Below are 26,530 nucleotides of genomic sequence, written 5' to 3' on the forward strand. Positions count from 1 at the left end.
GTTTTGAGTAATGTCTCCTATCTCCAAGTTGGTCACCATTTTTTCATGTATACCTTCCAAATATTTTTAAAATAGCATCTTATTTATTCGAATCAAATCATCTATACCATATAATGTCTTAAATTAATAAAACTTTAAGCTCAGCTCTTGAAAAATAATTAACAATAATATTATTTGTATACAAAAAATTGCCACTTTTTAATCGAAGTAAACCTTACCTTCGTATATGAGATATGTCTGAATTAATTACTATGCAAGCAAATTTGTTATTTTTGTGTGCATAATTAGTATTATCTCAATAATAAGGATAAATTGTCGTTTGATTTCCTGAATTATTATCCTAGATAAAATTGACTTCTTAGAGCATCTCCAAATGAGATGTTAAATTGTCCAAATCAGCAATAACGGTAACAAAAGATAACATTAATGTTTTTCAATCGAGAAGTCAAATCTGATGTGGCATGACATGGATTGACATCTCTCTCCCTTGCTTCCAAATTTGACAGCATCTTCAAATTTTTTTAATTAATTATTAAATGCTTTTTATTAGTTTAAAGCATTATCCTTTTGTTTGTTTTCATTTCCAAGGCAAAGAAAGCACATGAATTATTATTTTATGTTTAAAATTTAACATATCGGTTGGAGAGCAAAAGTTTAAAAGATGTTAAAGTGCCATGTAAGCTTTCAAATTTAAATTTTAGATTTAAAATTTGACATCTCCTTAGGAGATGGTCTTAGAGCATCTAAAAAAAGATGCCAAATTTTAAACATAAAATTTGAATTTGATAGCTTATGTGGCATTTTTATACCTTTCAAAATTTTACTCTTTATCCTATATGTCAAATTAAATATTATTTTATTACACTATTTTCTTTTCTTTTTATTTTATTACACTGTTTCTTCAACCCAATTCATAAAGTTTCAATCTTTGCGCAATTGTTCATCTGGGTTTTGCTAAAATCCAACTTATGATCCCAACCCTCAAATGTGGCGGCCGTGGAGCAAATCAAAGGTTCAAATTCACGGCACGTCATCCCCATCCTCCCCCTTCTCCTTCTCCTCCTTCAAAGACATCCAAACACTCTGCAGCGACGAAACTGACGACCACTGCCAGCAACTGACGACCGGCGCCGACACCAAAAAAGCCTCCACTATTTTCCATCGCGTCCGAGTCGCCAACTCGCTCCTCTGCGCCTGGCCAGCCGCCTAGCTCTTCACATCCTCACACCTCAAACCTCAACCCTTTTGAAATTTTTTTTCTTTTAATTCCTCACTAATGCAGCTTCTTTTCTTTTCGCCAAATGCAATTTAGGCCCCAATTTTTTGATAAGCTGTTTTAAAGAAGAGCAGTATTTCTATACACTTATTTTTATTTCTTATATCGTGCTTTATTTTTCTTTATCTAATTAAATGAATTGAAAAAGATTAAGAATAAAAAATTAACAAAGTACCTAAAAAGTAAAAAATGAGGGTGTGCATAGTAATTTCCTTTTAAGAAAATGCATGAGGATGGTCTGCATGTTTTTTTTAGTGCAAGACTCTACAAGTCTTTTACTATGCACCGTCCAAAACGAACGAAGGGCTAAATTTCTTTATTCACCAATATTTCGCACCCCGTCCTTTCTTTTTTCCGGTGGCACGGCTGCCGCCGTTGTCAATACCAGTACCCACCCCGTCTCCCTTCCTCCCTCCAAGTTGAGATACATTGAAACCAAAACAAAATATTATTCAGTTAAGATGAAAGAGCAAAAAGGTGGCCAAGACGACAATGGTTGGCATCCCAATGAGACTTTGGCAGTCTTACCTTGAGGGCGGAGGAGGGAGGGGGAAGGATGATCTGCCATGGCCCATTGCATGTGGAAAAGGAATGGAAGAGGGACGGGTGGGGAGGTGAAAAGTTGAAGTTTGGGGAATGAAATATTAAATACGTGGCATCGTTATAACCCTTGGATCGTTTTGGACGGTGCATATTAAATGACTTGTACAGTCTTGCAATAAAAAAACATGCAGAGAATCCCCAACCAGCCCTTAACGTTCTGCGTTGGAAATTAACAAGGGCAGTCAATTGAATGCGACCCTTTTTCTTCTTAATCAGGGGTGTTTATGTTGTGTGCGCTTAATTTGAAGTTCCAAATCAAACGGTTGATTGGCCATTTCCTCCCTCTAACTCTTTGTGTTTAATGTTGCAAAATAAAATAAGAAGAAATTGGGAGTAAATTAAAGAGACTCAAATGGAAGAGGAGAAAAAGATCATGTACTACAGCAGCTCTCACAAGATATTGTTAGTAGGTGAGGGCAACTTCTCTTTTGCTGCTTGCTTAGCCACTGCATTTGCCTCTGCAAACAACCTTGTAGCCACTTCTCTCGACTCCAAAGGTAATACGAGTGATAATCTATTTTATTTTTGCTATAGTGCAATGAGAATCTACGCTAAGGATATTATTGACATTCTCAAATTAAGAACATTTTATTTTTAGTGTGTGGTTCAACAATCAAAACTGTTTAGTTTTTGGATTCTATTTCAATGATTATTTGTGCAAAATATAGATCAAATCGACAATTGTTTAGTTGTTTGATTGTCTTCATTTTCATTTCAACGAATTTTTTCCACATTTTAGATTATCAAACATTTATTTATTAAAAAAAATAAATTTAGATGTACTCTTATTTTTTATTTTTTTATTTTTTTAGGGCAAAAATGTCCCTTAAATGAGAACAAAAAATGTAGACGGTTTCCAATCGTTGAAATGCATTCTAGGGTGGCCTTCAAAAGAATGTCCTTAACTTACATACTGATATTTATATATATGTATATACCAATTTCTTGACTAAAATCCCTTCCATACCAATTGTAGAGTCATTTATGGAGAAGTACCCAAATGCAGTGAGGACTTTGAACGAGTTAGAGGGAAAGGGATGTGTAGTATTGCATGAAGTGGATGTAGATACCATGAGCCAACACCCTCTGCTAGCTGATAAACTATTTGATCGAATCGTCTTTAATTTTCCTCATGCGGGTTTCATCGGGATGGAAAACCAGAGGTTTCAAATTGAGTGAGTTTGAATACAGATTAATTCTACATGAATCAAATGTGGAGTGATGCATTAGGGCGACGAATTTTTCAGGTTGCATCAAGATTTGGTCAGGCGATTCTTCACCACTGCGTGTGAAATGCTGACGGCAAGAGGAGAAGTTCATGTGACTCACAAGACCGCTCATCCTTTCGGCAACTGGAACATTGTGAAGTTAGCAGAAGAGGTAGGGTTATACCTGGTTGAGGAAGCACCTTTCACGCGAGATGATTATCCAGGTTATCTCAATAAGAAAGGAAGCAGGAGAAAATGCAACCGGACATTTCGTGTTGGACAGTGTAGTACTTACAAATTTGCCAAGCTACCTCTTCAACTTCTGGTTCTTGGTTCACCTTCTTGAATTCTTGATCTGATTGTGCTCTCTCGTCTCTGTTCGTCAACATGTATACTGTTTTCTTTTCTTACTGTTTAAACTTTGGTATGGGGTATCACAGCAACAAGTCAGCAAGTCCATTTGATCATTTCTCTATGCGGAGTTTTCAATTATCTCGAGATCTTCCGTCTTGAAAGATCCAACTACTTGATGGAAGACAATTCTTCATGTTCACTGTAGATCCGAATGGTTCCCGAGGAATAGCCTAGTGATGAACTAATGCCTGCACTTCAAGTGCCTTTCTTACACCAATTATACTTTCAATCTCTTGTGCTCCGCCTTGCAAACAGAAAACACAGAAAAAATGTTGATTTGGGAACGAGTACCACACAACTAAGACAAACTAACAAGACATGAGCAGAACTTACCTCGTCACCAATGTGAGAAAGAAGTCATTTTCGTGAATTGGGGTCTTGCTTTCTTGCCTATTAGGTATTAAGGTTAGCTCTCTATCAATACGATGAGTTGCATCTTTGGTTGATAATAAGTCTATCAAGATGTAGTCCTCTAATACGTGGCCGTCATGGCCGTCTTTATTTTTCGTCAATAAAATAATATTCGTAGTTTAGTTATCATTTTGTTTGTTTGCGTACTATAATTTTCAACTCATGTGAGATACCAATCCACGAAATATCAAATCCATTCAAGTCCCTTCAACATCTAACGGTCATATACAACTAAAAAAAGAAAATAATTAGCGTATTAGGTTATGAGGTCTACTACTACTCAACATTTTGTATGTCTAGGAACCTTTTAATTTTTCTTACCTTCGAATTCATAACTAGTTTATTTGCCAAGCAGTGAAAAGACAATTGGACAAGTGGTTAACAACTTGGAGCCACTATAGGATCAAAGTGAAGCAGTCATTCACGAGCTCTTGGCAACATGCTTATAAACACACAACATGAATGTCATTAAAGGGTTTTAAAAGGCGTTAGGTATTAATTAGGCGACGTGTAGGAGTTTAGCATTGAGACGTTTAGACGGCGTTAAACAAAGATTTTTAGAACTATATTTAATACTAATCACGCGCTATCATGTAATTTAACTTTTCTATTTAACAATGCGAATTGACTTAAAACACCAACGTTATGACAAAGATAAAAAAAAAGGACAAGGAAGAAGGGGAGACTAGGATAGACTTGAAGTCGATAAGTCCAAAGAACCCATCAATTTGGTGATGCTGTTTGGTGAAATGAATATTTATGTGAACATAGGCGCGTTCATTTACCTCCCATCATTTCACATTTTGCCACTTCTCTCAATATCACAAAATCATACAACACTTTGAACCTCTCCTCAACGATAAGGAAGAATCCACAGCCCCACCACACAAACCACCCAATAAATCCCGTTGTTCTTCTCCTCCACATCTCTCCCAACATACACAGTTGGAAAAACAACCACATTAACCTTTCATCTCACTCAGTCAAACTTCGTTTACTATCCCACACCCCCACCAACAGCAATGGCCTCCACCACCGCACCCACCACCTTCTCCCTTCTTCACTCCGCCACCGCCTCCACCTCCCGCACTCGCGCTTCCCTCTCCCACGTCTCCCTCCCCTCCTCCCTCAAACCCACCGCCCTCCGCCGCCTCGGCTTCTCCGCTGCCGACCCCCTCCTCGCTCTTCAAGTAGCTTCCAAAGTCCGATCCTTTGGCTCCGGCAAAGGCGTCAGAGGCGTCGTTGCGATGGCGAAGAAGAGCGTCGGGGACCTTACGGCCGCGGAGCTGAAGGGGAAGAAGGTGTTCGTCAGGGCTGACTTGAATGTGCCTTTGGATGACAGCCAGAACATCACTGATGATACTAGAATCCGCGCTGCTATCCCCACCATTAAGCATTTGATTGAGAAAGGGGCTAAAGTCATCCTTTCCAGTCATTTGGTATGTTTGTTCTTTCAATTATGTGCTTTTTGTTACTGGGTTTTGCTTGTTTCCTCTGTTTATATGGTTTCTTTGTCAACTTTGCTGAAATGGGTTCTGTTAGTTAGCTCTCTTTTTTCCCTTTTGATTTGATTCGGAATTGCGCTGAAGTCGAAATCTTTCGATATGTGCTATGTCTCTTTCAAAAATGTATGAGCTTTGAGTTGTGTTTGTGGCCTTTTGATATTTGAATGGTTTGTGTGAGATTCTGGATTTATTTTGGGGCTTGATTTTGGTCCCATTGGTTTATTTAGTTTTACAGTTTTATTAATGTACTAATTTGGTGGCTTTTTTTCTCTGTACTTGTTACAATGTGGATTTCCAAATCATTGTCCCTCATTGGTTGGAAATTTTTGTTTCCGACTGATAAATTTGATAGTTCTGTTTGGGATTTAGACTATTAGTTGCACTGCCACTACCAAGAACAGATGGGGTTTATGTCTTCATTTTCCGATTTGATGTTTGGGCAGATCTCATCAGTTATTGAATGATGTCTTGCAATAAATCTTTGGTTTTTCTTTAAGCACAGGCTTTTTCATTGCCCATCAAGAATATTGTTGTAGATTTCAGTGTTGATGGTTGGGGGCCTTGGGGCTATGTTTTCAACTTTTATGGTGCTTTATGATTCTGGTTTTGTTTGTACTTTTGGCATCTGTTTGTTGCTAGATACAGTGGTATGATGCAAGCTGAATCAATGCGCATTTTATTTCAGGGACGACCAAAAGGCGTGACCCCAAAATTTAGCTTGGCACCTCTTGTACCTCGGCTATCGGAGCTTCTTGGCATTCAGGTTTACATATTTATTGAAGAGAAAATTGTATAAGAAGAAAAATCAAAATGGCAGTGACGACGGGTGTATGTTGAAACTGATTTTTTGCTACTTCTAATTTGTTTGCCTATCATAACTGAAACAGGTTGTCAAAGCTGAGGATTCTATTGGTCCAGAAGTAGAAAAGCTGGTGGCTTCACTTCCTGAAGGTGGTGTTCTTCTTCTTGAAAATGTGAGGTTTTACAAGGAAGAAGAGAAGAATGATCCTGAGCATGCAAAGAAGCTCGCCGCCTTAGCAGATCTTTATGTCAACGATGCCTTTGGGACAGCACATAGAGCTCATGCCTCAACTGAGGGAGTCACAAAGTTCCTGAGGCCATCTGTTGCTGGTTTCCTTTTGCAGAAGGTGAGGCTTCCCATTCTTGTTTCTGCTGTATCATGGACCTTAATAATCTGCAGACCTTTCCAATCCTTCAAGGAATACAGATTTCATAATTTGAAGCCTTAGTTATAACTTATAACTATTCAAGCTACCGTAATATTTAGATTCAAAAATGCAACTCATGCTGGCTTGGGTAATTGGACTGTTATTGTCACTCTTGCAGAGAGTTTACACATTAGTAATTGCTAAGATGTCTTACTAATTTAAAATCACGATTTCCAATTTCTGTTTACTTCCTAACAAAAACATGACATTACAAATGTGATCAAGTCTCAGCCCAACAACCTTGTCCCCGCTTTTCTGTATTAATTCCTGCTTTAAATGTTAATGCTTATTTATTCTTCTTAGGAACTTGACTATCTCGTTGGCGCAGTGTCAAGCCCAAAACGACCATTTGCTGCCATTGTTGGTGGTTCAAAGGTCTCATCCAAGATTGGAGTGATCGAGTCTCTTTTGGAGAAGGTTGATATCTTACTTCTTGGTGGAGGTATGATTTTCACATTTTACAAAGCACAGGGTCTCTCAGTCGGTTCCTCTCTGGTGGAAGAAGATAAACTAGAACTTGCTACATCACTCATGGCAAAGGCCAAGGCAAAAGGAGTGTCTCTTTTGCTGCCCACTGATGTCGTAATCGCAGACAAGTTTGCCCCTGATGCAAACAGCAAGGTACATAATCTTAATGTACATGTACAACTTGATTCTTTGGTTTCTTCGATTTGCTCTATCTTCTTGCTGGAAACTAGTTGATTCAACGTCAGCAATAATATTGTGTTTTTATATTTAACTTTGATCAGCACTTCATGTGAAAGAAATGACAAATTGGTTTTGTACTTGCAGATTGTTCCAGCTTCAAGCATTCCTGACGGGTGGATGGGATTGGATATTGGTCCAGACTCTATTAAGACATTCAATGATGCACTGGATACCACTAAAACCATCATCTGGAATGGACCGATGGGAGTGTTTGAGTTTGATAAGTTCGCAGAAGGAACAGAGGTATGCAAGAGTCTTTTTTCTGGTGTTCAGTTTTTGTTCGTCATCCTATTTGTTACTGATATATGCAGTTCCTATACATCTTCTTACGAATGCGTACTGAGTGGATAAGTGTTATCTTGGAACGTAGTCAACATCTATCTCTAGATCCTCAAGAGATGATATGGTCAGATAGATAGTTCTTGAATCCGTTTGCACCGTTTACCTAAGTTTAGTTTAATGTATTTGACCGTGTCGTAGATTTGTGTTGTGTGAGGGAACTCTTTAGCTTCTCTCGCCCATTATGATTACTTTCTCCGGCTATATGAATGTGATGTGTGGGTGGTGATTTAAGTTGCAACTCATTCTTTGCAGTCTGTTGCAAAGAAGCTTGCGGAACTTAGTGGGAAGGGAGTGACGACGATCATCGGAGGTGGAGATTCTGTTGCAGCCGTGGAGAAAGTAGGAGTCGCTAGTGTGATGAGCCACATATCAACCGGTGGTGGTGCGAGTTTGGAGTTGTTGGAAGGCAAAGAACTTCCTGGTGTACTTGCTCTTGACGAAGCCACACCAGTTCCTGTGTAAGAACAATCTTTTTTCGTTTCTTTTTTTCCCTGCCTACCGTGTTGGTGTTTCTTTCGAGTCTGTAAACGAGAAATGGCATGTAGGAAGATGTGAGTTCGAGTTGTGAATGTCTGATGTTACCTTCAATACAAGGTTCCATTATGTCTCTATATAATGTTTCCATAAGAGATGGCGGGGAGGGACAAATGCAGCTATCCGAGCAATCTAATAAATTCGTTAACCCCTGCGCCCTACGGATTTGGTTTCCGATTCTAAGTTACAATTTTCCTAGCTGCGAAAATCAAACATTCAACGGAATGACAACTACAATCTTCATAAATGTAGTTAGTCCTTTGTTTTCAGACCAAAAAATAAAAGTTCAAAGCCTACGTTGTTCGTCATGGTATATAAAAGATGCGTACGGATTTTATTCTTTATTCCAGAACTAGAATTTTTAGTTACGTTGCAGCCATACGTTGTTTGTTAGCCCCAAGACGTTGGTCTCTAACCAAAAAAGTAAATGCTTGAGCTTGAGAAGCTTCTGGTCCAGTGGGTCCATAAAACTCATTAGGATAGGTGGTATTATTGAATCAAACAAAGCAACAAGCAATAAAACCAAAAATGAATAAAGTAGCTAAACTATAAGACAAGTAAGCCTATCCAAACCATACAAATGCACGGCTAGATTCCACAAGTATACAAATGGAACCTAACTATACATGCGAGGTTCAAACGAGGAAAGGCTTACGGTGGTCATGTACTCTGCTGTATGTGAAGAAATGATGCCAACATATCTAGACAAATACAGCCGGTGTTCACATTTCAATCTCATAACCTGGTGGGAACCATGACATTGGAACTCACCTTAGCAGCAAACAAAGAAAACTAAACAAAATCACCAAAGATTGAACCGAACCAAGGATCTGATCACCTGAAAGTCGTAATGGGTCACAATTTTGTGAAAGTGGATTCCTTTCGACGTCGCCGTTGTTCTCAACTTCATCACGGCGTTGAGTACCTCAGAACCATGAGGATAGTATATGATCATCTTCTCCAAGTCATGAGCATGCTCGAGAATATAATATGCGAACTCAATAACATTAGACCGAAATTTATAATGTATGACAACCTCCTTGGCATGAGAAATAAACGAAAGCTCCTTTGATTTCCAATAGTCCCTTTTTAACCATAGGCACTGAAAAGACAGACAATCAAGTAAATAGAATGAAAACAAAACACCAACGAAATAAATAACGAGTTTGCGAACCATAACGTGAATCATTTTGCTGAATTTGTGTAGTGTAGTCTTACCTCAAGAGTATCTGGGTCCAAAAAAAGCAATTTAACCTTGCGGATGCTACAAAGAAAATCAAATAAGACATTAAAGTTACAGTTCCAAGGGGAAGAACAAATCACAGCCTTCTCCAAAAACATTAAGTTTCCAAGATTTTGGCGATTCGAAAATTCCCCAATCCATTCCAAATACTTAAGATTCGGAGCAGAAATGTTGACCAATCTGTTTGTCTTCCTCCCAGTCGGTTCAACAAAATGTAATTTTTCAAGTCTGTCACCGGAGATGTTAACATGGCATCCGTCGTTGTATTCATGAGACTGATAGCAAAATGATTCCAGAGATGAGCTTTCGATGACAAGGTTGTTGACCCCAGCACAATCTTCAAGAAGTAATTCCTTAATGGATGTGCAGCAACCTGAAATCCACTTCAAAAATCGATCACCATCATTCTTTATCGAAACATCTTTTAACCTCAGGCATTCGAGATTAGACGAAAAATCCATGGAGGGCACAACACTAATGTTGCAGATCATGTCCACAGTTAAAGACTTCAACGATTTACAGTGCAAGAGGGAAGCAGGAAGATCTCCAAACGTATTATTAGGAATGACAACAAGATGAATCACTTCAACATTGCACCTCACTGCAATTTCAATCCATTCCCTCAATCGCGATTGGAAATAAACATCACAGTCATCGTCGTCGTCGTCGTCGTCGTCGTCGTCATCATCAACCCAAAGGTCCCAACGAAAACGAAAGCATTGTATCTTATGATGCACCCCGCGTTGAACGAAGAACCTGCTCAAGGAATCCAAAACCCTTTCGTTCTTCAGACGAGTGGATGTATCCACACCAGATAAGTCATGAAAATTCAAGTACGGGGTCGATATATAAAACTCTCTGCATCTTTTGGACAGACAGCCAACCCTAGTGAGGTCTTTGAAGTTGAGGCGAGACAAAATATCATGAGCGATCTCGGTTGGGAGATTACTGAATCTATCTATCCTACTTTTTCTTTTTCGGTTGCGACGATTGGTACTGCGAGCATGCTCAAAACTTGCAGTGGTCATTGAAAAAGCAAAATAGAATCGCTGTTTCACATACGGGAAAAACAAAACCACTCAACTATGTTGTAGGTGGAATTAGAGTTTTGTAACAGAGAAAAAAATAAAAATAAAAAAGGAATTAGGGTTTTTGAAGCCGAGGAAAAAAATACGAGATATATGAATTTTGTCACAATTAGAGCCTCGGTACTTGAATTAAATATTCGTGAATATCGATCCTTGAACATAATCTGATAATGTGGAATGTATTCAATAAAATGTAGAATTTGAATAAAATAATCCATGTATTTGACAAAAAAAAAAATCCATGTATTTATATTTTTAATTTTTTTTCTTACCCTTGTCTCTTCCTAGAAATTCTCAATCAGTAATTACAATTGTTATAGAAAAGGTAATGCTAGGGAGATCAAGACCATATTTTATAAATCGTATAACGTGATTGTTGTTAATTGGATTATTTATTATTACTTAAGTGTTGATCAAACATCAAGTGTCAATTGACCCATCACTACCACAACCTCGCTCATTACAATCCTCCCACATACTGATAAGGTAATACTATCGGATCAGATATCCAGTAATCCAACAAATCATATACGGATTTTGTAGCGAAAGATCCATTGGGGTTGAATATTTTTCTTTTCAGGTTAGATATCAGATATAAGGTGCTCCACACATTTTGTGTGCAAAATTTTGAAATTTTATGGAGCAAATGAGGAGAGAAATGTGAGTTAATTTGTTTTTCTTTTATTGAATTTTTTTTCATTTTTGACAGAGAGAAGAGAGGGGAAAGGAAACTTAGGATTTAGAGACAGAGGTGGGGTGGGATGATTTGATGACATGAGTGAGAAAAGAAGCGTTTTCTCCCTTTCTCATTGTTTCTCTCTCTAGAAATCCAGATCCAAACCTCTCATCCGGCTTCAACTTTCAGCCGCCACCCCTTGCTCTTGCTCGAGGTAGGCGACAACCTGCCACTTCCTCCTTTTTCCATTCTCCTCCTTCCCTCCTCATCCCCTCATTCTCTCCTTCCCTCCTTTGCCATTTTCTTTTTTTCCTCCCTTCTCATTTCCTCTGCTTCATCCCCTCCCTGCATTTATCTCTTCCTCATTTCCTCTTTCTAGTCTCTTTCTTTTGTTTTATTTTCGTTCTCTCTGAATTTATCTTAGTTTCCTTAAGTTGAGTCTCAACTATCCCCTGAGTTTGTCTCATATATGGGCTTCATGCCCTTTATTCGGCATCTTTTGCCAACTTTTATTGTTTTCTGTCTTTAAGTTTCTAACCTCCCTCCTCCTTAGCTGTGATACTACATCCCCATCCCACTGGACTCGGATAAGCGGGCTCCAATCAAGAATGGGATACCAAATCTACTTCCCTCCTTCACTCCCCACCCCCCAAACGGCATACATATGTCGTATCCCATTCGAGGCCAAGTGTTGGGTATTTTACATACCCCTTAGCCTCACCCTCTAACCGTATGATACTTTGTTTGTATATATTTGTAGGTGCTCATGAAGGAGAATTGGATTTGATGTCTACTTTCTAAGTTTGAAGTTTAGCTTCCTCGAAGGACGTGATGACGGCGGGGATGTGGTCGTTGCTGCTGGAGATTAGGTTTTTTTATTGTTTATTTTCTGCTGCCTTCGGGCCTAAATGTGGGCCTCTCATTATGTCTTGAATTGTTGCTCTCATTTTGTTTGGGCTTTTACTTTTCCTGTAACTGTTTATCTGGTTCTTTTTTAACCTTGTACTAGTTTTTATATTAATGAAAGTTGACTTTGTGATAAAAAAATAAAAGAGCGAGGAAAGAAAAAAAAAAAATTTGGTCAAATTATTTTATGTCCGTAATTTTTTTTTTCTAATATTTGTATTAAATTGAGAATAGAAGATCCAATAGATTTTTTACTTTTTTTTACAAAATAAATTGTATTAATAGCTAGCATAGAAATCTAGATTACGTCAAAATGACCCTATTTAGGATGCCAAGAACATTTCAAAACATCTTTAGGTGAAGAAAAGTAAAATTCATACCAAAACCATCAACTGCCAGCCCAAGGTTTTCCCTAAGGCCAGGCCCAGAGAAAGAAGAGTCGAGATTCCTTTGAGCTCTTCGTGCTGCCCAAGATTAACAATAACTAGGTGCGCTCCTAAGGTATAACTCGCACGTGTCGTACATCCCACGCACCAAATCTTCCTCTATAAAGTAAGCTTTCTCTCACAACTGAGTCCTCAGTCTCCCGTCCTTGTTCTTTACATCTCTCGCTCCCAAAAACCCACTACATTTTCTCTCATCTTTGTTCGGTAAGCCCTCCAAGATCCAATCTTACACTTCTAGTCGTATTTATTTGCTAATTAAATGATCTGGGTTTTTATAATTCTGATCGATTTGTACTGTTTTTGGATTGTTTTGAAGGTGATTTTTGTGCTGCGATGGCGACCAAGAAGAGCGTGAGTACCTTGAAGGAGGCTGAGTTGAAGGGGAAGAGAGTGTTTGTGAGGGTTGATCTGAACGTTCCTTTGGATGACAACTCCAACATCACCGACGATACTAGAATCCGCGCCGCCGTGCCCACCATCAAGTACTTGCTCGGCCATGGTGCCAAAGTTATCCTGGCTTCTCACTTGGTAATTCATGGCGATTAATCCGCAGTTACTTTTTTTTTCCTGTTTTAGAATCTGGGTTCCTTTTTTGGGTGATCAAGTACATGGGTTTGTGTCGGTTGGCAAGATTTGTGTGTTTTGAATCGATTAGTTTTTTTATTGAAGTTGTTCTGAATTCTGAAAATTACTGATTGGATCTGCTTTGCTTGGTCAGCTTAGATCTTATAATTTTGATTGATAAGGATTGTGATGGATTTTCTGCTTGATCTATGTTGGTCAATTTGAAGATCCCCATTTTGTTTTACTATTCTTTATTTTTTTAAGTTATCTTATTATTTTGACCATATCATTTGCTTTAATTTTGTTCCCAGTGGTCTAGTAATTCATCTGTCATTGTTTCGTAGCGGTGACTGTTTTCTGTTACTCCTGTAGTTGATCCTTTGAAAGCAATGAAGAATCAGTATAGATTGCTTACTTTGAAAAGTTCGTTTCTTAAAAACATCGCCTTTGATGATCTTGGCAAGTTGTGCAGCTCTTGCCGCTGCTTAAGCAGTTATCCTTCAAATTTCACCGCTTCTTTTACTTGTGTATTACTTTTGCTAAATGCCTGGATATAGTGGGATGGATTTGTGTTGCAAGGTCTGGTGTCAATGGTGTTTCAGTTTGTGCTTGCATTCTTATTTGCTATACCAATTTGAGGTAACCTTTGAAAGTTACTTATGAAAATATTCTCTGAATTGTTGTTTTCAGGGACGTCCCAAGGGAGTCACTCCCAAGTACAGTTTGAAGCCTCTCGTGCCCAGGCTTTCTGAGCTCCTTGGACTCGAGGTTTGTATTTTATTAAACATTACAATTTTTGTCTGATGGTGTTTTTCTCATGGGAAGCACTATTTGCTCATCGCGTGTTTATTCGTTTTCTGGTACAGGTTAAGATTGCCAATGACTGTATTGGTGAGGAAGTCGAGAAATTGGTTGCTCAACTTCCAGAGGGAGGAGTTTTGCTCCTTGAGAATGTTAGGTTCTACAAGGAGGAAGAGAAGAATGACCCTGATTTCGCCAAGAAGCTTGCTTCACTTGCAGATGTTTATGTGAATGATGCTTTTGGTACTGCTCATAGGGCTCATGCATCAACAGAGGGAGTCGCTAAGTACTTGAAGCCTTCCGTTGCTGGATTCCTTATGCAGAAGGTATGTAGTTGTATCTGACCAATTGCACTTACTTAAACTATGAATGCTCCACTGCCCTGCTTCTCATTGAAATTTTTCCCTCTTAAGAATAAGGGCGATCGCAGGATGTTTCATACAATTACTTTTCATATTTGGTACAACAATTTTCTTGTTGTGCTAACCCATGTTCTATTCATGTGGTGATGTCAGGAACTCGACTATCTTGTTGGTGCTGTGGCAAATCCTAAGAGGCCATTTGCTGCTATTGTTGGCGGTTCAAAGGTGTCAACCAAGATTGGAGTGATAGAATCCTTGTTGGCGAAGGTTAACGTTCTCTTGCTTGGTGGAGGAATGATCTTTACTTTCTACAAGGCCCAAGGCCATTCAGTTGGATCTTCCCTTGTGGAGGAGGACAAGCTTGATCTTGCAAAGTCGCTTCTTGAGAAGGCCAAGTCTAAGGGGGTTTCTATTCTCCTCCCAACTGATGTGGTTATTGCAGACAAATTTGCAGCTGATGCAAACTGCAAGGTCAGTAGTTCCTCGCTTTTCTTTTAAAAATCGTCTTGAAAAGGTGATACCTTTGTGAGTCTCAAATGCATATATTTTCCTGCAGGTTGTGCCAGCGTCTGCTATTCCAGATGGTTGGATGGGATTGGATATTGGACCGGACTCGATCAAAACTTTCAGTGAAGCTCTCGATACCACTCAAACTATTATCTGGAACGGACCTATGGGTGTTTTCGAATTTGAGAAGTTTGCTGCTGGGACTGAGGTAAATAACAAACTAAATTTCTGATGATTTTGAAATTTTCAAGTATCAAGCTCATCCGGAGAAGCCTCCGTGCTATGATGTCCATCATAAGTTCTTATATTATCACTTCTGAATTGTCTGATAAAATGCGGATCCGTATATTCGTATTGTCTAAAGTCGTCATTTACAACTGTTTTGGTACTTGAGAACCTTGATAATCAGAGACTTCACACATTTAGGCACAGATACTAATCTAATTCTTTTCTTGTGATCAGGCAATAGCTAAGAAGCTTGCAGAGCTGAGCGGCAAGGGCGTGACAACAATCATCGGAGGTGGTGACTCAGTTGCCGCTGTTGAGAAGGCTGGGCTTGCTGAGAAGATGAGCCACATCTCCACCGGAGGCGGTGCAAGCTTAGAGCTCCTCGAAGGGAAAACACTACCCGGAGTCCTTGCTCTGGACGATGCTTAAGCTGAAATATTACTCAGTTTTTGTGCATTTTGTTGCAGTTTGATGGTTGGGTTTCCAACCAGAATGGATCAAGTAAAAACAGAGCTGATCTTGTAGAGGCTTATTATAGGGTTAGGGTTTTGAATAAGTGCTGTCTTGAGATACTTGTTATCAGTTTGGAATGTCATATTTTTGGAACATAGCTGTTTTGTGTTGATCTTATAATGGCATCGGATGGTTTGATGATATCTACCCTAAAATTATTTGGCATCCGTGTTAGGCCGCTAAGATCACTAAAGTGTTACGATATCGTTATTATTATTTATTTATATTATAACATGTGAATTAGTAAAATTAATTACATTGCACCAAATCATGACTATTTTCTATATTCAGGATGTTTGTAACCTCGACGTGCCTATCATCTTTGATATGTAGGACGTGTTGCTTGGGATATTGTCAATTTTGTAAGCATTGTATGCCCTACTTGTTAAATTGGGTTGGGGGCTTCAAATTGACTGAGGGTGGGATTGGAGTTTGAGTTGAGTGGGGGAGGGTTCCCAGTTGGCAAAGCGGGATTTTATCCGATCAAGATTTCATTGTTTTGTATGATTGAAAATTTTATTTATCAAAATTTCCCTAATTAAGCCAACCTTCTTAAGACATTGTGACAAGATGTTGTTTGGTAGCTTAAAAAGAGATCAAAATACAACGACACGATGTTGTTTGGTAGGTTAAAAAGAGATCAAAATACAACATATGATTGGGTGAATTGCCGCTTTGGTTTGTGAATTATCATCTTAGTGAAAATTATGTTCTTGAATTATTTTTTAGGTAAAATAAGTCCCTTAATTCATTAGAACTGCTAATTTTATCCCTAATATTATATTAAAGCTATTTTATTCAATTTTTTGTCAACTTAAGTCATATGACACATTTTAGAGGGTAAAGCCGTCATTGTTTTGCCTATAAGCCCTTAACCTTGCATATAATTTGTGAATCTAACGTCTAATTTACCCTCTTAGGTTAACTCCAAATACTACATCTTTGGGAAAAAAGAAAAAAAAAAGTCCTCAAACTATGGAAAATTACCAATTTACCCTCTAAAATGTGTGACATGCAAGTCACGCAACTTAAATTGACGAAAAATTTAATAGAATAGCTCTGACTATAATATTAGAGATGTAATTGATAGATTTTATTAGTTTAAGGACTGATTCATTTAAAAAATATTTTAGGGACCTAATTTTCACTCAAGTAATAATTTAGGGACTACATTGACAGTTTACCTCAAACGATATAATAATATTTCTCTTTATTTGTAATTGAGAGATTATAAGTTTGAATCTCGTAGATAGTTAGTTCAACACCAATTTCTTCCTCTCTCTTCCCTAGTTAGTTTATATATATATATATATATTTTTTTTTTTTGGCTTGTGGTCCAATATCTTAGTGGATAGAGTGGTTGAGCTTCTACTCATGCATTCCGGGGAACTCTCCTTCTTTAAATTATTGTAATAGTTTCAAACTATCTTCCTCCCCTTGGTAATAATAATTATAATAAAAACAAACAAACAAATAGCAATTAAGGCTGCCAGTGACATTAGGGATTAGTAGTGCTTTTAACTTGTAACTTAATTCAAATACTCACACTCAAATATCATTATAGAAGAAAAAAAAATTAATTAATTAAAGCTTAGGTTATCATTATTACCAAATTAATCCTCAATCTAATACAATTACTTAACCGTCATTTAGTACTATGGTCTAGTAATATTCCTCTTCACTTGTAAGTGAGAGGTCTTAGGTTCGATTCTTATCAAAGGCAAATTTGAACCACATTATTGTTAACCCATTGTGAAACTTAACCCACCTCCTCTTCCATAGGGTAGATAATATCATTTCTTAAAATAAAAAAAATAAAAAAAATACACTTAACCAGGCAAATAAGGCACCAGAAATTGCAAGGCCTGCAATAAAAACGGAAAAGAACCCACCATCGAGTATTCGATTTTGACCACATAAACAAAGAAGAAGGTAGAGTACGCAAAAAATTAGGGAGGTACATAATTTTCCAAATAAATCAAAACCGAAAACAAAGTATCCTCCAAGAAACACATGAATGCTGAATTTATTAGGTTTTTTTTCTTTCCTACGAGAAGTTGAGGTTGGGAGTCTGAATATGTTAAGAGTGTTCTATAATCATATGTGAGATTTTATATTCCCTTTAATAATTTCGGCCTTCGGGTCCAAGGCAAACAAAGAGATTAACTAGGAAAGTCCTTTGGTCCAAAGCAATAATAATAATTACACAGAAAATAAATTCAATTTCTTTTTCCTTGCTCACTCGGGAATAAAGGGAATGTGCCAATTGCAATAGGAAAACCCCAACGCAAAAGTCCCTACAATAAGTTTGTAACACCCCTATATATATCTCATCTTTCAACGCTTTAAGTCACAACTCACACGAGACGTCCTGCCCAAGAAACCTTTTGTTTCAAAACCCTACCCAAAACCCTTCCTACACCTTTTGCTTTCTGTGAAGTTTGGTTTGTGATGGCAATGGAGAAGGTGCTTGAAGTTGTGGGGGATAGAAGGCCTAAGACTAAGATCGTGTGCACGTTGGGGCCGTCGTCGCGGTCTGTTGAGATGCTGGAGAAGCTTCTGAGGGCCGGGATGAACGTGGCTCGCTTCAACTTCTCACATGGTACTCATGCTTACCATCAAGAAACTCTGGATAATCTTAGGACCGCCATGAACAACACCGGCATCCTCTGCGCCGTCATGTTGGACACTAAGGTAAAATCTCATGCAATTACTTGTTGAGATTCTGATTTTTGAAAAAAAAAAAAGATGAGAAATTGTTTGATGATTTTTTCTTTTCTTTCCTTTTCCTTCTTGTGATTATTGTGAACAATTGGCTAACAATTGTGTTATTTTCTTTCTACAGGGTCCAGAAATTCGAACAGGATTTCTGAAAGACGGGAAGTCTATAAATCTTAAACAAGGTCAAGAGATCACCATCACTACTGACTATAACATTCTTGGTGATGAGAGTTTGATCTGTATGAGCTACAAAAGGTTGGCTGAGGATGTGAACCCGCAAACCGATATCTTGTGTGCTGATGGAAAAATTACTCTGAGGGTTCTGGCTTGCGACGAGAAGCATGGTTTGGTGCATTGTCGCTGTGAAAACTCTGCAGAGTTGGGTGAGAAGAAGAATGTCAATCTCCCTGGAGTGGTTGTTGATCTGCCAACACTAACAGAGAAGGACAAAGTTGATATCTTGGAGTGGGGGGTTCCCAATAAGATTGACATGATCGCACTCTCTTTCGTTCGCAAAGGTTCAGACCTTCTTGAGGTCAGAAAATTGTTGGGGGAGCATGCAAAGAATATAATGCTCATGTCCAAGGTAAGTGGTTGAAAATTATTTTAGACTAAACGCTAAACCTTATTTGGTTTCAGAGTTTTAACTTTTTGTATTTCTGATTCTTATGGAGTTTTGTGTTTTGTTCTTTGGTAGGTTGAGAATCAAGAAGGGGTTTCCAACTTTGATGAAATTCTTGCAAATTCGGATGCGTTTATGGTGGCGAGGGGTGACCTCGGAATGGAGATTCCAATCGAGAAGATATTCTTAGCTCAGAAATTAATGATAGAGAAGGCCAACAGACTAGGAAAGCCGATCGTGACTGCTACTCAGATGTTAGAATCCATGGTCAAGTCTCCTCGTCCCACACGAGCTGAAGCCACCGATGTTGCCAATGCAGTTCTTGATGGAACTGACTGCGTGATGCTCAGCGGTGAAACAGCAGCGGGAGCCTATCCAGAAATTGCAGTTCAAACCATGGCCAAAATTTGTGTTTCTGCTGAGGACTCTATAAATTATGGGCAGCTTTTCAAAAGAAAGATGGAAGTTGCAGCAATGCCTATGTCCCCACAAGAGAGCTTGGCCTCCTCAGCAGTTCAGACAGCGAATTGCATCAAGGCGGCACTGATTTTAGTCCTGACCAAAGGAGGAAGCACGGCTAAGCTGGTGGCTAAGTACAGGCCAAGTATGCCAATTTTGTCCGTGGTGGTGCCTGAGATAACAACAGACTCTTTCGAGTGGTCTTGCAGCAATGCAGCTCCAGCGAGGCATGGCCTTATTTACCGGGGAGTTCTGCCTCTTCTCAGCTCAAGTCCCATTAGGGCTTCTCATGCTGAGTCCACCGAAGAGAGTATACATTTTGCCATTCAACATGCAAAAGCAAAGGGACTTTGCAAGACTGGAGACTCTGTTGTGGCGTTGCACCGCGTTAACACTGATATGATCAAGATCTTGACTGTGAAGTGATGACATTAACACCGATATGATCAAGATTTTGACTGTGATTTGAGGATTATTCTTAATTAGGGGAGCTGAGCACATGCATTTATCATAATTTGATTTTGCAGCATCCAATTTTGACTTTAATTTTTTGTTTTAGAGTTTAATTCTGAGGTTAGAGCAAATAATATGATGTTTTAGAGTTTAAGTTTTTGTTTTTGAGTCATTTTACAGAAGGATACAATGATGATTAACAAAAAGAACTATCCTCTTTTGAGAAAACAGAAAACAGACGCACCAAAGTGTTAATATTTTGTACTCGGACATAGTTTTTGCCAAAAACAAAAAGCAGCTCTTCAAAAATATCACAAAAGCAATTCTATAAGAGAACCAGTTCTATATCCTGGCAGCATTTTACTCAATTCATTCGAGTTTTTCATGTATGCTTCTGCTCAATCCGAAGGATGGAACCCTTTACAACCGAAGGTGGCAATGTACGTGATTTTCATCAGCTTACATGATAGAGCAGCTCCTGTGCTCCCTACAACGACAAGGTTGATTCATCAGTCATAAACAGAAGATTCTGAATTTTTACAAGTGAAGTGAGATGGTACGTACTCAATACACTTCTTCGCGTCTCCATAGTGGCTCAAGGCTTGTTCAAACTTGAGCCACTGTGGACCTGACTCCTGAAGATTCACATTTTTTGGCCCCAAGATATAAGCCTGAACAACAAACTCCGGAGTTCTTAACCTGCTCGTTTATTATGACCATCAAATTAGACATAACATGGTCAACGATGTCAATATTAGGCGATCAAAAAATTATTTCCAATGATAAACTAATCCTCTAACTTACTTACCTCCCTTCATATTCCACTAACCATACTAAATAGGCTGCACCAAAGTACATCGAGAAAAATGGCTTGCAAATATCATCGGCTTGATTAGGTTTATATGCTCTAAAGCCCATCTCGCTGCACGCAACGTGGAAGTTTAAGTGCATAGTAAAAATTCAAAATAATCTGCTGTGACATTTCCAAACATTGGAACCCATGACAAGCTAAGATCTTGATCTCTATACAGATTGTTCGAGCATGCTTCTCGGTTCAAATTAAGAAATTTTGTTCTTTTTATGAGATTGACATACTTGTAAAGCCATAAAGCTGTAGAATAGTCGATTCCCATTATTCCAGCACGTGGACCGACACCATTCAGGAAACGCAAGCTAACAACCTCTGCAAGAGCACAAAGAACTGACTGTGCAAAAAATAAGTCCCCCGAAAAGAAGAATGACAAAGTAAAAGACTGATTGTTCGAGTCAAAGAAGTGAACTGAATGAGGATAGAAATGCTTATGAAACTGAAGAACACAAGACGAAAATGACAAATAGTTTTATTATCTTCCAGGCTTTTACATATCTCAGATGAAGAACCAGGTTGTAATAAGTGGTGTCCAAAACAGTCGAAAACATATTTCACAACTTAGAGATTATACTTACAGCTTTCATTGGCTTTGTACTGAAGTGCTTTGTGAGTATGATATCTGCAACTGCCTGCAAGAAGTCCATATCATTTAGGTGACATGTTAAGCTTGATTTCATTCACAACGATAGCCATAGAAATATAATCCTGAACTCCAAACCAGTCTTTCTAAACTCATACCTTCAGTTCTGCACGAGAAAGATATGGTCTTTTCTTTTCGTCAATGGAGAATCGTACTTTTCCTTTTTTCTCTCCAGTCCTGCTCCACTCTTTAGAGACGTCATGATGATTCCACATTTCTGCCATGTCTTCTGGGGAAGCTCTGGCATCCCAATAAACATGATGACCTGATGAAATGAGGAATAAAAACGACAGAAATTCTTATCAAAACAAAACATGGTTGGATTAGTAACATCCGTCCCAACTGAAGGACTGCCACCTCCACAAATGTTCTCTTTACAATGTTCGTACTAAACAAAACATAATATATTTTTCTACAACAGATTTATCAGTTGATGCGAATAACAGTAGCTCGGTCTGTAACTGGAAAGAGGACCAACCTGTGTTGTGTGAGGGTGCAGTCGGCGCAGCATGATGGGCATTAGAAGTAGAACCATGAATTGGAGATGGATGACCTTCAAAACATTTTCTGCACAAAGGTGTGATACACCGTTATCAGAATGGAATATATCTGAAAAAAGTTAGCTTCTACTTAACCATGAGACTTCATAATTCAACAAACATAACACATTGTTTTCTTTTCGCTACAAATAATACGTCATTCACTGCACAACAATTTCTAACTTGGCTCCAATTCTTCACCAAACATTCTAAACCTTTATACAGTTGAGTGGAAAACATTTCAATGCATCATTTACATTGTCAAAAACAAAACTATCGTTACGGAAAATGCTTAAACCAAGTTCCAGATTATAGTGATACAGAGGAGACGGCAACCTGGATGGAAGACTTTCTTTGACTGAAAGATACCGTTGCCAATACTGCAAAGTTGATTTGTGAGTCGCCTTCTTGGTACCACCTTTATATGCCCTAACTATGAACTCTTCACCTCTTTCTCTACAAACAAAGACGGAACTCGGAAGTATATATCAATACTAATCTTAGTAGCTGGACATGACCAAGTTCACACTCCTAGGAGCCACATGTAACCAGATACCAAAAAATGATCAGACGAACACTATATTTTGTAACTTACTTGTTATCAAACTTTGCTAACCATTTAAGATACGCAGCACCAAAATATACATTTACAAAAGGCTTGAACAGAAGATCGTGATTCCCTTGAATATCATATGCATGGTAACCCAAATCACTGCAAGAAAGTTTCACTTACATCGTCATTGCTCCAAATTACATAAAAAGTAGATAACCAACATTGCTGGTCCATTTAAGAGGTCTGTTCTCAAATCAAATCAGTTCATAAAGGCTGTACCTAGCTAGCCAGTCAGCAGTCTTTGGAAAAAGTTGCATGATCCCTACAGAGGTGGACTTAGATTTTTTATCATACCGTGTAGCAAGGGGCTGTCTATCACTTGCAAGTTCAGAAATAGCACAAATCATATCCTGCAGGAAACAAAAGGAAAAAAATTAAGGGGAAAGAAAATACATAGCCGCGTAGCAATGGGATGTTTATTTTTCTGCAGAAATTGAAGCTGCATTCACAGCAGCTGATGACTCAATTGCGACGACCAGACGTATATGCAGGAAACGTCCATTCTTTTATTCTTTTGGATGAAGGAAAAAGTGTGTTCAATTCAGGCTGATTAAAACACATTATAGAAGGGAAACAGACTCGCTAATCTTTTCTTGTCATAGAAAACTTACAGGATCTATTTGTGAACCAAAATGCCGGCGGATGATGATCTCAGCCACAGCCTGCAAAACAGCCATTTGATGCAAGGTAAATTATTCAACAAATTCGGAAGCAAATGGTCTGTGCCTAATTTATTCCAAAAGAATTCTCTTTAGCCTTTTTAGTAACAATTGTTCCCGTTAACGATACTAACAGTTGTAAAAGAAAATGTAATCGGCTAATTGCCTAGTCTCATATTTCAAAACTTCTTAGTTAAACTAATAGTAACTGTCATTTCCTTCAATGTAGTTACAACTGCTTCACCTTCATCTCGATCTGTGTCAAGTAAGCATTTCCATCGGGATCACGCGAGATGTGAACTTTCTGGCCTTTGGTCTCTCCAGCATCTAACCATTCTGCAGCCACATAAGGACTACTCCACATTTCTTCTAGGTCGTGGGGATCAACACAGTCATTCCAATATTTATAGCTGACAGCCATCCTCGTAATTTTGTTGGATCTTTATCCTAGCATCTGATATACAACATCAAGATTAATTTCTTACAGCAGTATTCATCAAGTTCCCAAATTAAATCCAATACCGGGCAATTCATCGCAGTTTTAAGGCTGTAAACAATGATTTAATCCATTTGTTCCCTAATACGAAAATTTGCAACCTGAATCAAACATATTTCCGCTTTGACAACATCCGAAGCTCAAAACAAATGAACCACCCCATAAAAAAGCTGCAGTTCTTCACTATATATTGCATATGATAAACTATCCACAGAACATAAAGCTAACCAACAATGAGTAAAAAAAGGCGACCGCAGGCCAACAAGGCTCACCACCTTGCGAGAGTGGGGGTTGGGGGAACGTCTACGCAGCCTTACCCTTGCTTTGCAAAGAGTAATAAAGCAAAATAACACAAACATACGAGAAAACCGAAATTAAACCCTATAACATGCCAATCCAAAACAAACACATAGAAATACAATATATATATGCATATATAAATTTTATTCCATGCATAATTAAATTGGTGATCTCTAATCATATATGTGACATTTTGCGTTGTTATACTAAGAGTTAAAAATGTGCGTCAAGCTATGTTATTACATTTAAACATGCATGATCTCGTACAATCAACGATCTTTATTCACGTTTTGACAACATAAATGGGAAGATAAATTTTTCAAAGAGGCAGAAGAGTTGGATTACCAGCGCAAAGAGGTGCAATGAGAAGGAGGAAATAGTTTCCTTCACTTCCTCCTTCCCAGGGGCCGATGCTAAAGAGAAAGAGGAGAGAATGGATTTCTTTTTTATTTTTTATTTTTGATCTCGAGAGAGGAAAGAATGCTGAAATGTTATATACGAAACGGAAGGTGGAAAATTGACAATGGTTGCCGGGAATGTGGCAATGCCACTCTTCGTTGGGCAGAGCTTGTCAGAGAATGACACTTGGCTTTTCATGCCTAACCAATGCTGAAACTTTCTTCATTTTACTTTTCAGATGATTCTAAAGGCACCAAATTTTTAAATCTATTTTTTATAGAACACATGATTTGACGGTTGATGGTTGGATTCATTTTTTAAATCATTAAAAACAGTTGAACCATCAATCGATATATCATGTGATCTACAAAAAATAGTTTCAAAATGTGGTATCCCTAAATTTCTTTACTTAATAAACTAAAAACTTTCTGTTTTTGCTCTTTTCTTTTTTGAGACATAAATTCTACATCAAGTAAAAAAGTAATTTGCAAGAGGTTAATAACTTGGTTAAGATAATTTATCTTCGCGTACGAGGCTCTGAGTTTAATTTTGTTCTCTCAATATCGTTTGCATAAAAAAAATAGAAAGTTAATTTTATTTTTATTACGCCTTCATAAATTATCAATTTTATTCTAACGTTATTTGTAGAAAATATATAAGTTTGGTTACTTGAAATCATGAATGTTCAAATGTAAATGAACACAAAATACAAACATACAACCTCAAGAACACATGATAAAACTTGGAAGAGAAGAAAACTATTACCAGCCCAAAACCTAATAATTAACCTAAAGTGCTGCATCAAGCTCGCGTAAATCACTTGACTAACCTAATTTGATGCATGCAAACCTAATTACTATATTAAGTATATTAACATTTAGCATCATGTAAGAATTACTGACAACTTGGAAAAAAATAACGAAATTGTTTGGTGATCACTTGCAATCTTGCATACATGATGCGATACCAAAATATCTACACCAATCTAAGTTTAACATGAATTAAATAATATCATTTGCGTATATATACTATATACAATGAGTACTCGAAATCTACATATGGCCGTGATTTTAATAGAAGAGAATAGAGATAGAAGGAAGACAGATGAGAAAAGTTGACAGGAGAGTAAGAAAACATATACAAAATGATCATATAAAATCTAAAATCAAAGTAATATGTTTCAATATTGGTGTTTTGCCTTCTAATATTTAGAAAATGTTTGAGATTGTTTTTTTAAGTAAAATCACTTTTTGACATTCAGAATTGCATTAAAAATTCGTTAAGCAGAAAATCTTAAAAGTAATTATGGGTTAAGTCAGGTGCTTCTCCAATAAGCGCTTCCATGTGAAACACTTAGATTGTTAATGTAAATCTCTACATATTTGTGATAAAAACACTATAAGCATTGTGAGGATAATTGTTTCCTACATAAGCAATTCCAAACAAAATTTTCAACCATGAATTAGCTACTTTTTTTCATTTCTTATATTCATTTGTGCGTTGAGAGGCAAGTAGCAACATATAATCGCATGTATCATGAGTTCCCAATACAACTTTAACCTCTTGATTAGTAAACAACTACTCATGTGTGTTGATTTCTTATTATATTTGTTGGAAGTATGCCCACAAAGCCACTCATTTGATGTAATAGCTTTTGGAATACTTATTGTATTAAACTATTAAATGTTTAATGAAGGGCAAAGCTTATTGTTAATCACTATTTATTGTATTATGTGTTTAAGCAATAAGGGAATCCAAGAAATGTATTTAATCTAAGAGAGAAGTGATCTAAGTAAAGTTAGATTAACGAGACCTTTCTTTTATGTTCATTCCTAAAACATTCCTAGCCATAGGATTGCCAATTGGGCATTGACAATCCACTTAGGTTAATATGTGTTATGTTAATTCAAACGTGAGTATGACTAGTCTCAAGTCATTTAGTATTGGACACTGACAAACACATAGGTGCTCAAAAGGTAATTGAGTACACTGAACAACGATAAAAAAGGAGTTCGAACATACATGTCATGTAAGAACTCATAAGTTGCAATATGCAAAGTAGCCATTTGACCTGAGGCATCATAGATGTCTAATGGTTAGGCCCTTGATCTTTGATCATGTCAAAGGCATTCCATCGAGAGTGTCCACGACATTGTTGGGGTCAAGCTATCTAGTCATGTAGGCATATGAATGC

General features: G+C 37.8%; 6 protein-coding genes across 6 annotated transcripts; 4 read left to right on the forward strand and 2 right to left on the reverse strand.

The window, feature by feature from the left end:
- Positions 1-2,231: 2,231 nt before the first annotated feature.
- Positions 2,232-3,433, forward strand: LOC137728443 (uncharacterized protein At4g26485-like). The gene is made up of 3 exons (XM_068467226.1): positions 2,232-2,376; positions 2,856-3,054; positions 3,127-3,433. Exons 1-3 carry the CDS (start codon positions 2,232-2,234, stop codon positions 3,431-3,433), a joined length of 651 nt encoding a protein of 216 aa, XP_068323327.1.
- A 1,280-nt stretch (positions 3,434-4,713) lies between these two features.
- On the forward strand, positions 4,714-8,383 carry LOC137728717 (phosphoglycerate kinase, chloroplastic-like). The gene is made up of 6 exons (XM_068467464.1): positions 4,714-5,351; positions 6,103-6,180; positions 6,305-6,565; positions 6,950-7,267; positions 7,439-7,597; positions 7,949-8,383. The coding sequence occupies exons 1-6, from the start codon at positions 4,935-4,937 to the stop codon at positions 8,156-8,158; spliced, it is 1,443 nt and encodes a 480-aa protein (XP_068323565.1). The 5' UTR covers positions 4,714-4,934; the 3' UTR covers positions 8,159-8,383.
- Positions 8,384-9,032: 649 nt separating this feature from the next.
- On the reverse strand, positions 9,033-10,501 carry LOC137728445 (putative F-box/FBD/LRR-repeat protein At4g03220). Its single transcript, XM_068467227.1, has 2 exons — positions 9,449-10,501; positions 9,033-9,332 (listed from the first exon to the last, which is right to left on the reverse strand). Exons 1-2 carry the CDS (start codon positions 10,499-10,501, stop codon positions 9,033-9,035), a joined length of 1,353 nt encoding a protein of 450 aa, XP_068323328.1.
- A 2,143-nt stretch (positions 10,502-12,644) lies between these two features.
- LOC137728718 (phosphoglycerate kinase 3, cytosolic) lies at positions 12,645-15,705 on the forward strand. The gene is made up of 7 exons (XM_068467465.1): positions 12,645-12,793; positions 12,906-13,117; positions 13,844-13,921; positions 14,020-14,280; positions 14,470-14,787; positions 14,873-15,031; positions 15,286-15,705. Exons 2-7 carry the CDS (start codon positions 12,923-12,925, stop codon positions 15,478-15,480), a joined length of 1,206 nt encoding a protein of 401 aa, XP_068323566.1. The 5' UTR covers positions 12,645-12,793; positions 12,906-12,922; the 3' UTR covers positions 15,481-15,705.
- A 2,316-nt stretch (positions 15,706-18,021) lies between these two features.
- LOC137727301 (pyruvate kinase, cytosolic isozyme-like) lies at positions 18,022-19,792 on the forward strand. Its single transcript, XM_068466165.1, has 3 exons — positions 18,022-18,258; positions 18,410-18,871; positions 18,983-19,792. Exons 1-3 carry the CDS (start codon positions 18,022-18,024, stop codon positions 19,790-19,792), a joined length of 1,509 nt encoding a protein of 502 aa, XP_068322266.1.
- Positions 19,793-19,997: 205 nt separating this feature from the next.
- On the reverse strand, positions 19,998-24,381 carry LOC137730349 (uncharacterized). The gene is made up of 13 exons (XM_068469412.1): positions 24,283-24,381; positions 23,386-23,595; positions 23,094-23,144; positions 22,702-22,832; positions 22,465-22,581; positions 22,206-22,325; positions 21,809-21,897; positions 21,429-21,595; positions 21,266-21,319; positions 20,915-21,024; positions 20,628-20,741; positions 20,384-20,518; positions 19,998-20,306 (listed from the first exon to the last, which is right to left on the reverse strand). The coding sequence occupies exons 2-13, from the start codon at positions 23,560-23,562 to the stop codon at positions 20,279-20,281; spliced, it is 1,293 nt and encodes a 430-aa protein (XP_068325513.1). The 5' UTR covers positions 23,563-23,595; positions 24,283-24,381; the 3' UTR covers positions 19,998-20,278.
- Between the last annotated feature and the right edge of the window lie 2,149 nt (positions 24,382-26,530).

Source organism: Pyrus communis, chromosome 3 (assembly GCF_963583255.1).
Source record: "Pyrus communis chromosome 3, drPyrComm1.1, whole genome shotgun sequence".
Classification (NCBI taxonomy): domain Eukaryota; kingdom Viridiplantae; phylum Streptophyta; class Magnoliopsida; order Rosales; family Rosaceae; genus Pyrus; species Pyrus communis.

Coding starts and splice junctions, on each gene's coding strand:
- LOC137728445 (XM_068467227.1), bottom strand. CDS start 10,501: ATGACCACTGCAAGTTTTGAGCATGCTCGCAGTACCAATCGTCGCAAC. Junction 9,333..9,448: donor TGGACCCAGATACTCTTGAG/GTAAGACTACAC, acceptor CTGTCTTTTCAG/TGCCTATGGTTAAAAAGGGA.
- LOC137728717 (XM_068467464.1), top strand. CDS start 4,935: ATGGCCTCCACCACCGCACCCACCACCTTCTCCCTTCTTCACTCCGCC. Junction 6,181..6,304: donor CGGAGCTTCTTGGCATTCAG/GTTTACATATTT, acceptor TAACTGAAACAG/GTTGTCAAAGCTGAGGATTC. Junction 7,598..7,948: donor AGTTCGCAGAAGGAACAGAG/GTATGCAAGAGT, acceptor CATTCTTTGCAG/TCTGTTGCAAAGAAGCTTGC.
- LOC137730349 (XM_068469412.1), bottom strand. CDS start 23,562: ATGGCTGTCAGCTATAAATATTGGAATGACTGTGTTGATCCCCACGAC. Junction 21,596..21,808: donor TGCACCCTCACACAACACAG/GTTGGTCCTCTT, acceptor TCATTTCATCAG/GTCATCATGTTTATTGGGAT. Junction 21,320..21,428: donor TTTCTCGTGCAGAACTGAAG/GTATGAGTTTAG, acceptor GACTTCTTGCAG/GCAGTTGCAGATATCATACT.
- LOC137727301 (XM_068466165.1), top strand. CDS start 18,022: ATGGAGAAGGTGCTTGAAGTTGTGGGGGATAGAAGGCCTAAGACTAAG. Junction 18,259..18,409: donor CCGTCATGTTGGACACTAAG/GTAAAATCTCAT, acceptor TTCTTTCTACAG/GGTCCAGAAATTCGAACAGG. Junction 18,872..18,982: donor ATATAATGCTCATGTCCAAG/GTAAGTGGTTGA, acceptor GTTCTTTGGTAG/GTTGAGAATCAAGAAGGGGT.
- LOC137728718 (XM_068467465.1), top strand. CDS start 12,923: ATGGCGACCAAGAAGAGCGTGAGTACCTTGAAGGAGGCTGAGTTGAAG. Junction 14,788..14,872: donor CAGCTGATGCAAACTGCAAG/GTCAGTAGTTCC, acceptor ATTTTCCTGCAG/GTTGTGCCAGCGTCTGCTAT. Junction 15,032..15,285: donor AGTTTGCTGCTGGGACTGAG/GTAAATAACAAA, acceptor TCTTGTGATCAG/GCAATAGCTAAGAAGCTTGC.
- LOC137728443 (XM_068467226.1), top strand. CDS start 2,232: ATGGAAGAGGAGAAAAAGATCATGTACTACAGCAGCTCTCACAAGATA. Junction 2,377..2,855: donor CACTTCTCTCGACTCCAAAG/GTAATACGAGTG, acceptor TACCAATTGTAG/AGTCATTTATGGAGAAGTAC. Junction 3,055..3,126: donor AACCAGAGGTTTCAAATTGA/GTGAGTTTGAAT, acceptor CGAATTTTTCAG/GTTGCATCAAGATTTGGTCA.